The sequence below is a fragment of the Acanthopagrus latus genome, chromosome 4 (genome assembly GCF_904848185.1).
Source record: "Acanthopagrus latus isolate v.2019 chromosome 4, fAcaLat1.1, whole genome shotgun sequence".
Taxonomy (NCBI): Eukaryota; Metazoa; Chordata; class Actinopteri; order Spariformes; family Sparidae; genus Acanthopagrus; species Acanthopagrus latus.
This window is the reverse complement of record NC_051042.1, coordinates 32,289,679-32,302,996: the sequence shown is the minus strand read 5'-3', so window position 1 is coordinate 32,302,996 and position 13,318 is coordinate 32,289,679. Positions and strand designations below refer to the sequence as shown.

Genomic DNA, 13,318 nt, shown 5'->3' with positions numbered 1-13,318 from the left:
AAACCTAATTTTGTCATTCAGAAGAGTTGGTCATTGAGATCACTAGCCATTAACCTGTGTGCTGAAATCTGCCAAAACTTAAATTTATAGTCAAAATAGTGCACGTACTGTAGAGAGATCATCCTAGTTAAAGTTGTGATCCCTGCAACAGCTGCAGCATCAAACCCATCTTGAAATATCCCTCAGCAGTGAAGTGACCCCTTTACTGACTCCAGGAGCGTGGGACTTGGCTGCTGCTTCTCTGTCAGTCCATGCATATCTTAGACATGCATGGACTTTCTTCTTCCGCTGTTTATAACATGATGTTGGAAGCGCTCTAAATCAACAGTCTGGGCTCAGTCTAATGTGAGCGTAGGGCTCTGATATGCTCTCCTACGCAGATTGGGATCCAGGTCTGGATGAGTTATGAGGGGGAGGCTGAGATGAAAGAGGGGCTGTGTCGAGGACTATTATTACATGTTTTAAAGACGGCTTTTCCTTCCTGCGCCAGGATATGAAAATGGGCCCTGAAGCACAATCCCTCAATGGCAATGGCTCTCCTTTACAAGATCTATTATGACTTCAGACATGTGGCTTAACAGGTTATGGTGACGAACAGGACTCACGCGATTCAAATCGACCACACTCTTATGAGTTGGGAGTTGTGTTACAAATAACAAAGGCCTTTACGAGCCCCCGGCACCAACACTAATTTTGAAGAGAAGCAAGATGTTTTCAATGATAAAATCCTCATAATACCTGGATATATGTACAATAGGCGGGAAATTCGAATTAAATTTTTTATTCCAACAGTGTGGGTGGGTATATAGAAGGGTTATGATAATGCCTACATACAGCAATATAGACCAGATTACCTCAGATAGCTCATGAAGTGCTAGATTCTTTAGAAAATATCACCATTCTCCCCAATGTAGAGCCTGAATAGGCAGATGAGGGATGAATGCCTGTGAATCAACACTCTTTCCTCACTTGTGTACGACATCACGTATCATCTCTGGGGTGTGAATTCCCAGGAAAGGGAGGAAAAGGTTCATTCTTTTGCACCTTGAAGAGATGGCGTACGGCTTGTTACAAGTCATCCTCAATCCTGTTACTCCAGAATCTCAACAGATTCTTGGTTTTCTAATTTAGGTCAGAGGTTGGACCTGGCACACCCACACATCTGGATCTGCTCAGTGGCAGCCTGGGGTAACCTACATGTGTCTTCCTGAGTAACAAACTGATGACTGCCCTTCATTTCTTTAACTCCAAGTCTGCTGCAGAGAACTATCACCTCAATTTGACACAACTTGAGAGTACAGCACGACTTTAATTTGAGTACATTTAGAAAAGTCAAAGCAATGTACAGTTTATGATTATCTCAATTTTCTTTAAATCTGTGAACCGGCTTTAAGTTCAGTTCAGTTTGTAAAAGACTTATGTCATCTTGATAAATATTGCATAAACTATATACTGGCCTATGTGCTTGACACACAGCTATTCTTATGATCAGGTCTGTTTTCATTAAATCCTAATGCTCATCCAGGATTTCTAAAAATAACAAATTTTGTCTCTGCAATTGCTTAATGATCCCATTGTTGGAATGATAAAAAAAACTATGTCTTTGAAAATGGCTAGAGTTCAGAGACTGGGATGAAGACATATTCTAATAATTTATATCTGCACTTTTCAAATCGACATTTATGATCAACAAGATGTTTTGTTTGTCACGAAGCATTAAAATACAGTTAAATCCAAAGATACAACCAAACTACCTCACAGTGTGATGAGAAACTGAGAAAAAGACAAACATGATGTCATCTCTGGATAGCATTAGCAGTATGATGACAAACTGAAGTGAATGTTGACAGCACACTTAGTGTGATCGTATCAATGTGTTCCTAGTGTGGACTTATGGCACAATAGTCTGTGTCAGTGCCAACGTGTGACTGTGATGCACACTCAAATTTAATCCTGTGCAAATGTAAGATTTATTTGACCTCCCCTGAGAGATGTTGAGTAGGGGCGCATGGCAGTTGAAGAGTTATTACCCAGAAACTCGATAGTGGGGAGATGGCAAGGCCTTTGTACTGCTCCTACATACATTTTTTTAAAGAGCTGTGCTGAGACCCTGAACACGAGGCTTTTCAGGCACATAAAACAATGACTTGTCTTTGTAATTCGAGAGAAACACTGCATACTGTATATATATGCACTTTACAGCAGTGTGCAGCACTCAGCACCCAATAAGCCCATCATCTGCACTGCACCAGCAACTGCCACTCGAACCATTTGTTTTGACTTTTTAATGGAGTGAAATGACGAAATGCTCAGAGAGTAGTGTTTCAGACACATCACTACCACATAGTATCCAGGCAATTGGAGACATGTATATGCTACAAGCCATGTCTTTGGGCGGATTAAGTTGTGAAGAGATGACAGATGTCCTTTTTTAAACTCCTCGAGGATTAAGTGAGATAGCTCTAATTGAATTAGATTCAGAGTCTAATAGGCCAGAGCAGGATCCATGTAATTGTGACAGACTCCTCATTCGGTCTTCCTCGCCTTGTTCATTTCTTCTCTGAGTGTTAGTTGCTGGGTTCATGTCAGAAGGGGATTCAGGACCACCTGGCAGCCTTTCAGCTGTGATTATGGGGGAACAATATGTGACACAGTGCAGAGTGGGTTGATGGCACACTTCCAGGCGCACCACTGGTACACCTATTCTTTATGTGACTTGTCTACATGTTACGCTCCATCTCTTGCAATGCTCTCCAACTCCTCCTGTTTTCTGACTGCCTTTGGCAACGCTGCATCTCAGAGGTGTGGCATATCCGTAAGATTAAAAGGCCTTACAGTGTCTGGCACCTCCCGGTCTATTGCTGGCCACGTCCCATGTTTCTGTCCATGTGTGTGCTTGCAACAGGACACAACTACCAGATCTTTTAATGCTTGAAGTTTTACACTTGTACTCAGTCACTGCGCTTTCCACTCAGATGCACATTTCATTATCCAGAAGAGCACCCTCATCATTTAACATCTACAAGCTCACCTGCTTTTATAGCTGCACGGCTGCAGGAATCCAGTATTTTGTGGACTGTTCACATCTGTCAACTCCCTCATCAATTCCTGAAGTTAGTAGTGTGACAGTACCTAGGGTCCTCATTAAATACGCTTCCTCTTATCTTATCATTTTGGATTATTTAAAGATATGAATTTAGCTGTTACAGAAACTGTTGGAGAAGCTAATGAAAGTGTTAGCCTGTTGGAAAGGCTAGCACTGCTGTTATCATTAGTTGGAGAGCTAACGCTGAAGTTAACACTGATGTGGAAGCTAAGACAGACTTTAGCCTGTTAGCTTTGCATTTTCTGGACCATCTATTGATATGTATGTCCTCTCCTCCACTTACATGGCTTTAATGGCTTTAATACTTTAAAGCCGTTCTTAGTTGGCATGGAGGGCCACCTTAGGTATCATATAAGTCTAATGTGTCTGCAAAGAAATGTAATGATTAGATGGGACATACCCTGGCTTTATTAAGAGGGGTTTAGGCTGCATTACACAATTAATCTGGTTGATGTGTTTACTTGCAAGTGTAATTTGTGGTATTACATGTAAAGCTGTAGCTCTCCCAAAGGGTATTTGACTTAACTAATTAAAACTGACTGAACTCCAGGGCAAACTACAGCCTAAAATAAGACTTTTAGTTGTGTCACTCTGTATACTATACTCTATACTCAAGCAAGCAGAACACACACACACACACACACACACACACAGCCATGCTCTAAACTAGTCTTGCACTTTGCCGTCTCCTGAGGCACCTGACCGTTCACCTTTGCTTTACGCTGGAATTAATCAGTTAAAGTGACTTGAGGCCAGAGTATCACCCACCCAGAACCTGATGTCAGTGTCGGGTCACGTTCCTTCCCCAGCAGCTTATACATATATTGAGGGTGGAGTGGAGTGTTCCACTATGATTTTAAAATGTGTGAAAGATGTGGAATATTTTAAGGTTTTATTGAGAAGCTGAAACTTAATTTAATAGAGTCAGAGTCATAATGGTCTGATAAGAATCAAGCATTAAATATATATACTATAACCTGGAAGCTAAATTGTGTGTCTTGAGTACTAGCTGGGTGCTAGACTGCATTGCTGGCTTGAATTTTTATGGAGAAGTAACTCAGAGTGAGAAGGAGTCAATTACTGTGAATGGGATTGATATGTTGCATGGGAATATGGAAAAGACTAAGTGATACAAAATAAACTGTTCTAACTTTCTCAGTTGCGCCTATCCTCACCCGGTCCCTATTGCTTTTCCTTTCCTTGGATGACCTTGTTTATTTGGACATTGCTCCAGTCCACTGTAGCACACATCTAATTTTGAAGTTGGCCTTTAATAATCCAGTTTAATTGTTTGTCTAATCGTCCAAATCTTTGATCCCCTGTTTGGTTACTCTCAGTAAGGAAAAGAAACTTCTCCTTCTCTCCTGTGCAGAGAGGAGTCACCTCTGGGGAATCAGTCTTACTCATCCTGCAACAAAGGTGGTCTTTTCAAGGGAGCTTTAGTTACACTGCAGCTCATTTTGTCTCTCTATGTATGTACCTCTCTGTCTACACTATGTCTACTGTCCTTTCACGTCTCCTTTTTCTGACCCTGACTCTTACTCTTTCTGTCTCTCACTCCACTTCTCAAACAGACGCGTTCTAACGATCGGTCCCAACAAGAATCTTGGATTTGCGTTCCATAATCAAAGGATTAGTCTTCTAACCACTGTGGCTTTCTGTAGCAGCGAGATTGGGAGGGTGTGAAATATGAATAGGGGTGATTAGTCTGTTGGCGGGCTGAAGCCAAAATGATCAGTGTTGAGTAGTGTGCAGCCAGTAGCCATCTGATGCCCTGCTATGCTGAGAAGTCCCCCGAGTGTCAGCAGATCCAGAGGGCCGAGCACATGGGCTCGGGCAGGGAGATTATGTCTCCTTGAGACTTGCCCAGATTCTCAACTCTCACGACTCTCTTATCAGAGCAGGGCACTTCAACTGTGGTATAGCAGCGTAGAAAAGCAATTAGGCAAGACAAACAGGACATTGACTAGACCACTGCCTGTTCTGTAGCATTGTTTTCTTCTTTTGGCATAAGGCCCCCAAAGCAAAGGACTTGAGGTCCTAAGATATTGAAGTTTCACAAGGCAACAAATTCTGTCCATTCAGCACATCAAGACTGATTTACAAAGATTGTTTTTGTGTGTGTGTGTGAATACTTTGCAGGCTTGTGGAGGCAGGGAGCGGCAGTGTTCAGAGCTTGTCCCTCTCTGACAGTCACCTGGCGGAGCTGGATGGAGACACCCTGCGTTTGTTCGGACTCGGAGCCCTGGAGGCCCTGGAGAGGGGCTGGGGAGTTCAGACTGCTGGTGCTGTCACTGTAATAACCTTCCGCTACATCAACTTTGATGCCATTGTACCAACACTGCCGCGAATAAGGGTCAAGTTCCCCAATCTATCGGTGAGGGAACTAGCCATGTACCATAATGAGATATGAGATCATGTTAACATAAATTCCTCAGGAGGAAAAAAGAAGAATGTACATTTTGATTTTTTCCTTCAGATGTGGCGGTTGGCTGGTGGATACCTGAGCTCTCACTAACAAATTTTCCCTGTTTGTCACCGACTTTTGCCTTTATCCATCGACCCATTTCCTCACTCCCCTGAACCCACCTGTTCTTTTTTCTGCAGCACATGATCTTCTTGGAAACCAACATCAGCCGTCTGCCCCAGCTGGCGGCCCTGGCTCAGGTGAGGCGTCTGGACCAGCTGACCATCCACCCGGAGGGCAATCCAGTGGTCAGTCTGGCTCTGTGGCGCTCCTTCGTCATCTACCGCCTCCACCACTTCAACCTGCAGAGGATCAACGGCCAGGAGGTGAGGACCGGCTCGCTTTTTATTGCTGTCCAGCCACCTTTGTACGATTCATGGAGACTTTCCAAATTCTACCCATATTTTAAAGGAATTCAATGTATATTTTTATTTTTGTACAAGAAAGAATTTGTCATTTAAGAATACAGAATAATATAAATTCACATATTTTAAGGTTAAAGGAATAGTATGACTTTTTTGCCCTTCCGTTAAATATTAGGCTACATCTAGCAACAGGTTAGCTTAGAATTGCACAAGCACTAAAAACAGGGGGAAACAGCTAGTCTAGCTCTGCCCAGCACCTCGAAGGATGACTAATTAACAGGTTATATCTTGTTCAAAATGTCTGACTCTTATCATCAAACTCATCAAAAAAGCAGAAACCTGTCCTTTACTGTGAATTTTCATCTCATTCTGATTCATTTTTGTTTATTCTCAACATTTCCTCTTGTTTCAAATAATTCCATGTCACATGTCATAGACACGCATGAAGTAGCCAACCATTCAAGCACTTTTTGCTCTATGTGTCAGTCCTCATTTGCGTGTCAACCTCAGGTGACCATGAATGATGTGATCGCTGCTGAGCGGGTGTTCGGGACACTGGGTCATATAGCAGCCACCGAAACTCCACGCTGCCGCCTCCTCCTTTTGCTCGAGGAGTCCAGGTGAGAACTTGATCTCAGGCGCTTCACCACAACATAATATTAAGTACACTTTAATGACAGGTGTGTGCTGGACTGTTAATGTTGTTCATTTAGATATGTCAAGAATGTGTTGGGTCTTAAATCCGTATATGTGTGAGTTACAGCTTACAGCTTGTAGCGGTGTAGGCTACTGTGCATGCATGTGCATGCCTGTGTGTAGAGTTTAGTGTGTATACATTTGTGTGTGTGTGTTCGCATTTGTGTGAGACAGCGAGACAGAGCCTGGCACCGAGGAGCCAGAGGAATTAGACTATGTGTCTCAGGGTAAGGGTGGGTACTTGGCACTTGGACACAAACATTCCTCTCTCTCCCCAGCCAAAAGTTCTTGAGGTCTGTCACTCTTGGTTAATGAAAAACATCCTCGCAAGCAAAATTCTGCTCAATTTGTCACGCACAAGAATTTTTTTTTAATGTTTCCTCATGTAACTAATCCTCTAATGGTCGGAAAATCGCCAGGTCACATCATCTGAATGACTTTGTGTTCCACGTTGACCTCAGAATAACTTCCATCATGATTGACGTAATTAGGAAAAATAAAAGAGTCACTCAGTGAGAAATGGACGAAAGTTGACAGTAGTGTAGTTCTGGTGGTGTAGAATTATGAACAAAATTCACACACACACACACTGTTGAGCAGTATGGCAGTTTGTGAGCATAAAGAATTGGCGCTACATCAGTGTCCTCAATTGCACTTTCAGAATGACGTTGGAGATGAACTAGTTAACTTTAGGACAACTGACTCTTGGCTGCAACTCACCTTGAATCACACACAGTTACAGATAGCTGACACAACAGCCCAAGGGGCGAAGATTATTTTTGGATCAGTATTGAAATCTTAATCACTGTTATCTACATGCACAATCATTACCCCTGAAGTAAATCCACTGAATGCTGTTGGATTTGACTTCTTACCTGTCAAAACCTTCCCGCTGAAGATTATATTTTCATTTAAAATGTATTTTATGGAGAAAAATTCTGCGGAAAAAGGGAAATTGGAAATCATTGTGATGTCTGAAGGCACATACATTAATAGTTTATATCTTCCATGTTATGGTCATCAAGGTTGTCATTTCATCACTGAGGGGAAGACATCAAGTGGGAACTGTTTTAATGTGTAACTGAATACCCCTGCTTTTAATGCTCAAGGCTCTTGTTGCATCTTGCATCTTACAAAATGAAACAATATTGCACAAGAGCTTCAAACAGATTTCATCGGCTCTGTGTCTCTAAAGCGCAGTCAGCGACTAAAGTATGCACTATCTGATATCATCCTGTTGGAGGTGTGCCTGGAACATCATATTTAAAGTTGCTCCAGGGCCATAAACTGACCGATCACTTTTTTGTGAGTTGTAGCTTTGCAGCTCTGGAAAAATACACGCAGAGGAGAAGTTATTCTTTGTAAGTCACGTTAAATGTTCTGTAAGGGGCTATTTGGACCCAAACCATGTTTTTCTGAACCTAACCTAAAGAAACGCAAGTGAATAAGGGAACTAAGTGTTAAAGTAATAAGTGAACAGTAAATTCAGGCAACTGTGGCTGCAGGTTAGAGCCAGTGTTGTTATTGGAAGGTCGCTAGTTTGATCCCCCTGGTCTGCATGTCAGTGTCATGTCAGTGACAATATACTGAACCTCAAACTGCTCCTGATTTGCAGGTTGGCACCCTGCATGGCAGCCACCACCATCAGTGTATGAATGTATGTATGAATAACTGTAAGCCGCACTGGACAAAATTATTTACTAAATTATTTGGTTCTGATCGTGGATCGAACAGTTACAACCTGGATACAACATTGGAGAAAGCGCACCAGTCCATCCTTACGAAAGCTGCTCAGTGACGTGATGAAAGAGCTTGTGTGCCCTCGAGAACTCTGATTTAGTGTTCCAAAGTTCCCATCACACTCTGGGTGTTCTGTGCACAAGAACCATCTGGGTGGGTTTTTTTGACCTGATCGTATCTGCTGTTCTCTCAAGGGACGGTTACACTTTATTACACTTCGTTTGATGGATGCACAACTTGATATTTCTGATACTGGCAGTGAAGTCTACCTTCCTTCAGCTTGTCTTACCTCGTTACTCAGCGTGATATGAGACTTACGCACTAAAGCATTGGACACACGCACACACACACACACACACACACACACACACACACACACACACACACACGTACGTACAAACATATGCACACAGACTTTATGAACTATCATATCCCATATGGAATGTTTGCCTCTGGTCTGTGGAACATGTCGGTGCAGCAGTGTATCACAAGAGTTTTCATACTGACAGAGAGCAACATTTGATGTAGTTTCTCTTTTAAATACTTCTACTGCTTATCCACATGATGCTGCTGAGTGATTAGAATGAAATTAAAACACTCAGTTGCTTCACAGTGTTTTTTAACATGGCGGCGCGCACAGACGCAGCGGCTCGTAGCTCCCGTGTGCGCGTGAATATTGTTATTTGATGGACAAAAGCAGAAACTTGTGTTACCTTGGTGTCACTTACTTTCTGCCAGTGTTCCCCCCCAGGTGTCTATGTGTCTCTGCACTAAGAGGCTAACTACCTCTTGTCTCTGTTCACCTTGAAGAAAGCGCCAGCTGCAGTTCCTGTTGGACGGGCGTGGCCGGCGAGCAGGGCTGAGTCCGGAGGAGCTGCGAGACAATGGGAAGCTACTAGGAGAAGGTCTGAGCAGAGCGCTGTTCAACTATCCGAGTAGAGACTGCAGTGCAGACAGCCCTGAGGTCAGTTCGGGGTTTCTTTTACAGTTTCTTGTTTTGAAACAGTTGCCAAATGGCGTCAGACACCACCTCATCTCTCGAAAGTGACTTAAAAGTTAGTCTGAGTCCAACTTTAACCCACATTTGTCAACCGAAAGCCAACCCGGCTTTGCAGATTTGTCAAGTGACACACCTGTTCCCCACTATACATCAGTCTTTACCCCTGTCAGTTTAAAGATGTTATCTGAAACATTTTGACATTAAAATGTCTAAAAACAACCAGACATGTTTTATATTTACTTTGTATATTATTTTTGAGTAGTGCACTTATCTTATCCCACATGTTTTAAACAGCGTTCACACTCAGAGATATCAGACATCTGTTGAAGGTAACAGTGGGTTTCATTTGGTCTCCTGTGACTATAAAATCCAGAAGAAATAAATAATGTCAGATAGATTTTTACTGGCAATAGTGGTTGTTAAAAAATAAAGACAGTGACTCACATGATCCCCTGCTGCTGATCTGTTCGCGCAGATCATACATGTCAGTTCCATATTCAACATTACTTTGCTGCTGCTTTTCTTCCTCCTGTTCAGATCACCTCTCTCACTTTGATAATCTTCTTCCACCAGATGTACATTTTTTATCTGGTACTGAAATACATCAAAGTACAAATTCAGTTCAATCCAATAAATGGATTATTTCAGCTTTGACAGCCAATGACTTACGATTTCCCTGTACTAGGAAGTATTGTCTATGTAGCGGCAGCCTGATACAGCTTCTGTGGCGTATAGATAAGGGTCCTACCATTACATCACATTTCATAAGCACTTCAGGGTTGAAACCGCTGACAAGATGAGCATGAAGCCAGGACATTAAATCATTATCCTTATTTGCGTTTTATGACTTAAATTATTTCACATCTCTCAAAGACCCATTGGAAAGGATTTCCTAAAAAATATCGTCATCTTGAAAGTATATTTTGAGTGTTCAGATATCACGTATTTATTCCTGTGTCAATCATTTTCAACAGTACTGACACAACAATCAATACTGTGCTTCAACAGCTATATTAAATGTGCGCTGTGATAGCTTAATGGTTAATTATGATGCATCTAATGATTGTGCTCCTTATATCCAGAATCTCATTGGTTCAAATTGTTGTCAATCATAGTGCCAAGCTTGGAAGCTTTACTTTTTTCCACTTCGTACATTACCTGCTACTACACCTCACCTTAATGTACTTTGTTCTCTTGTTTCTCTCACAGGAGGGCACTGTGGAGTCATCGGAGCGCGCTGCCATGATAGAGCAGTACCTCCAGGAGTTGGTCCAGAGGGCGTCGGACACCAATCTGAAGGGCGAGGCTCTGCACAAGCTCTGGCCCTCCATGTTTGCAGAGATGGTGAGGGACTGTGTGTTGGAGATGAGGGACCGAGCAGCCTTCCGCCAAGCCAGCCTTGCAAAGCTCACTGAGACTAAGTGAAGAGGACCAAAGGTTCACTCTTGGAGACACACACAAACACAAACACGTGGACACAGCTTGCCCGGGCGCCTCCAGGGTTCCATCTCAAACTCCTCTAACCCCAATCCTAACACATCATCACTTAGTGACCTATCACTGACTACCAGTTATTAAAGTCTTTGGAAACTGAAGGGTGTTTTCCCCCAGTGTGTGGGAAGCTCTTTCTTAAGCTGGGATGTAGATTGTTTTAAAGATGATCGTGACAAAAGCATCTTGATTGAATGTAGATTTTCACTGACAAACACACAGATTGATTCTTCAGTGCTCGGAGCTGTAACATACTTGAAGGAAGTTAAGGGGACTTATTGACTTGGTGCATTATGGTCCCTACGGAGCATCCTGTGCACTTTAAAAGCCTTCTGAATGACCCCTCCTCACCATTACTGTCATCAGCTGAAAGTGTCCGCTGTCTCTTTTGTCGAGACTCGAATGATTTTTCTGTGTCTTAAATCTTGTTTCATGCATCCCTCACTTTCTCCTGCCTGACATGAAAAGAAGGGCACAAAGGACTTTTCTTTGTTTACCACTGATTTTCTGTATTGTACTTAGTATTAAAATATTCTGTACTAACACTCAGTTTGTCTACATGGTTTGCATGATTGTTTTTGATCTGTCCACAGGAGGGAAGAAGTCATGTCAAATCAACTGATTTGTTAGGTGCACGTGTTTGCCTGTTCCTTTAAAGTCCACCTTTAAGGTTCGTTAGTGCTCTCTGAGTCAGTTTACGCCTCAAACCATCCATCTCCCATCAGACAGAGGCTGTGTATGTGTGCTGAGAAGTCCAGAAGTCATGAAGGGTCCTCAGGTTGGTGTAAACTCAGGCTGGAATGTCCCTGAAGGCGCTTCACCAGTTTCTCACCACCTGTTCACTTAAACCATCCCACAAAGAATATTCAACCCCAGCATGTAGGTGATGTGTTAAACACCTGCACACACACACACACACACACACACCAAACAGTTGACAGGTGCTGCTGTCCAATGTCGTCCACTCAGCTGAAGATCATTGCCTTATCACAGGTATTTGGCTCTACGAAGACAAAAACAAAACCAGGTTTTGTTCTAAAATGTTTGGGACATTTTAAACAACAAGTCTTGTCTATATGTCTCAAGATCTCATGTTAAGTGGAGTTTTTCAGCTTTTCAGTATCACACTCTTGAACATGATGATGCCATCACTTTCTGCAGCATTGGTTGGTCAAGGAAACCCAGCATCCTAGTTTCTTGCCTCTGGGCTCGCAGGCAATGATTGTAGCAAAGCATTTGCGTTAATGCCCTCTGTTTTGTGTTAATATCTTGTCTATTTATTCTCCTTTTGGACTTATCTACGTGGTCATTAAATGAAATATAGGATTACACCTGTTTTTCACTGAAAAACACATTGAATAATATTCTAATAAATTGCTGTAACTTCTCAGATGAAGCTAATGTAAAAATTGGGACTTAAAGATAGCCAGACTTAAACTTCAGGTTCTTACTAACTGCTGCTAACTGTAACTGCCCCTAGCTGGATAGCTAACTTAGCCGTGTAGCTAGCCCTTTGGACCGGGAGCTTGGAACTAGGGGAGTGTTTGTGTTTACACTGCTAGCAGAAGAGCTTTGGACTTAGACAGGCTGAGGCTAGCTTGTTAGCATGCTAAATTCAGTAGATATTTCTCATAATGCAAAACCTGTTATTTTTACGTTTTCAGCTTAAAATCTTACATATTGCCTGTTTAATCCTCTGGGTACTTATGTTTCTACCGCCACTTTATCTACCTGTCTTCCAGTAAATCGGATGAATATGCACTAGGAGACAAAACCAAACACCTTTACATATTTAAACACTACACATATCACTGCATATTGCTTTTGCCTCTCAGCCACCTGTTCCCTCAGGATCCCATACGGACATGACAGATAAATGCCGTGCTTTGACGAGAATCGACTCCACGCGAACATCTGCTATCAAAAACTCCTGCAAGTTTATTTTGAGCAGCTCTGATAAACAACATTACTTTGTGCTGACACGCTCAGTCATTTTATGGGACTGCTGCTGTCATTGTTGTGAGAGAAGTCAAGTCCCACAGGACTGACAGCAGCTCCACGACTGGTGACAGCATGCAGACGCACAGACAGACAGAGAAGAACAATGTATCGCAGCTGGAAAGCGACTGAGAAGACATGATAGTGCAGTTATTCCTGAGGCCCACACACTTTATAGGTCTCAGCACATTAACAAAGTCCATATGTTTGCGTGAGTAATAACCCACTTCAATCTGTTGCTCTAATTAAAAATAGTATTTTATTCTTGACAGAGTCTCATGTTGGCATTCGTCTTCAGCTTTTATTTTTGGAAGAGAGTGAAGGCAGTGCATGAGAAACCACTGCAGGCTATGTTTAAGTGATATCTGTGCTGCAAGAGTTGGTTTTTAAGAATTACAGTGGCGTTATCAGGTGTCTCCATCCATTTATCTGCCCGATTTCTTTGTCCATGGTGA

The 13,318-nt window shown here is 42.4% G+C and overlaps 1 protein-coding gene across 3 annotated transcripts in view; it reads left to right on the top strand.

Moving 5' to 3' along the window:
- LOC119017995 (leucine-rich repeat-containing protein 49) overlaps positions 1-11,414 on the top strand; it is a 35,463-nt gene extending 24,049 nt beyond the window's left edge. For all 3 annotated transcript variants that reach the window (XM_037095270.1, XM_037095271.1, XM_037095272.1), the window contains exons 15-19: positions 5,249-5,483; positions 5,714-5,899; positions 6,449-6,558; positions 9,185-9,338; positions 10,584-11,414. In XM_037095270.1, the coding sequence (XP_036951165.1) occupies positions 5,249-5,483; positions 5,714-5,899; positions 6,449-6,558; positions 9,185-9,338; positions 10,584-10,799 (901 nt within the window). In that variant the 3' untranslated portion in view covers positions 10,800-11,414. The remainder of the gene's footprint in view (positions 1-5,248; positions 5,484-5,713; positions 5,900-6,448; positions 6,559-9,184; positions 9,339-10,583) is intronic.
- The last annotated feature ends 1,904 nt before the right edge of the window (positions 11,415-13,318 follow it).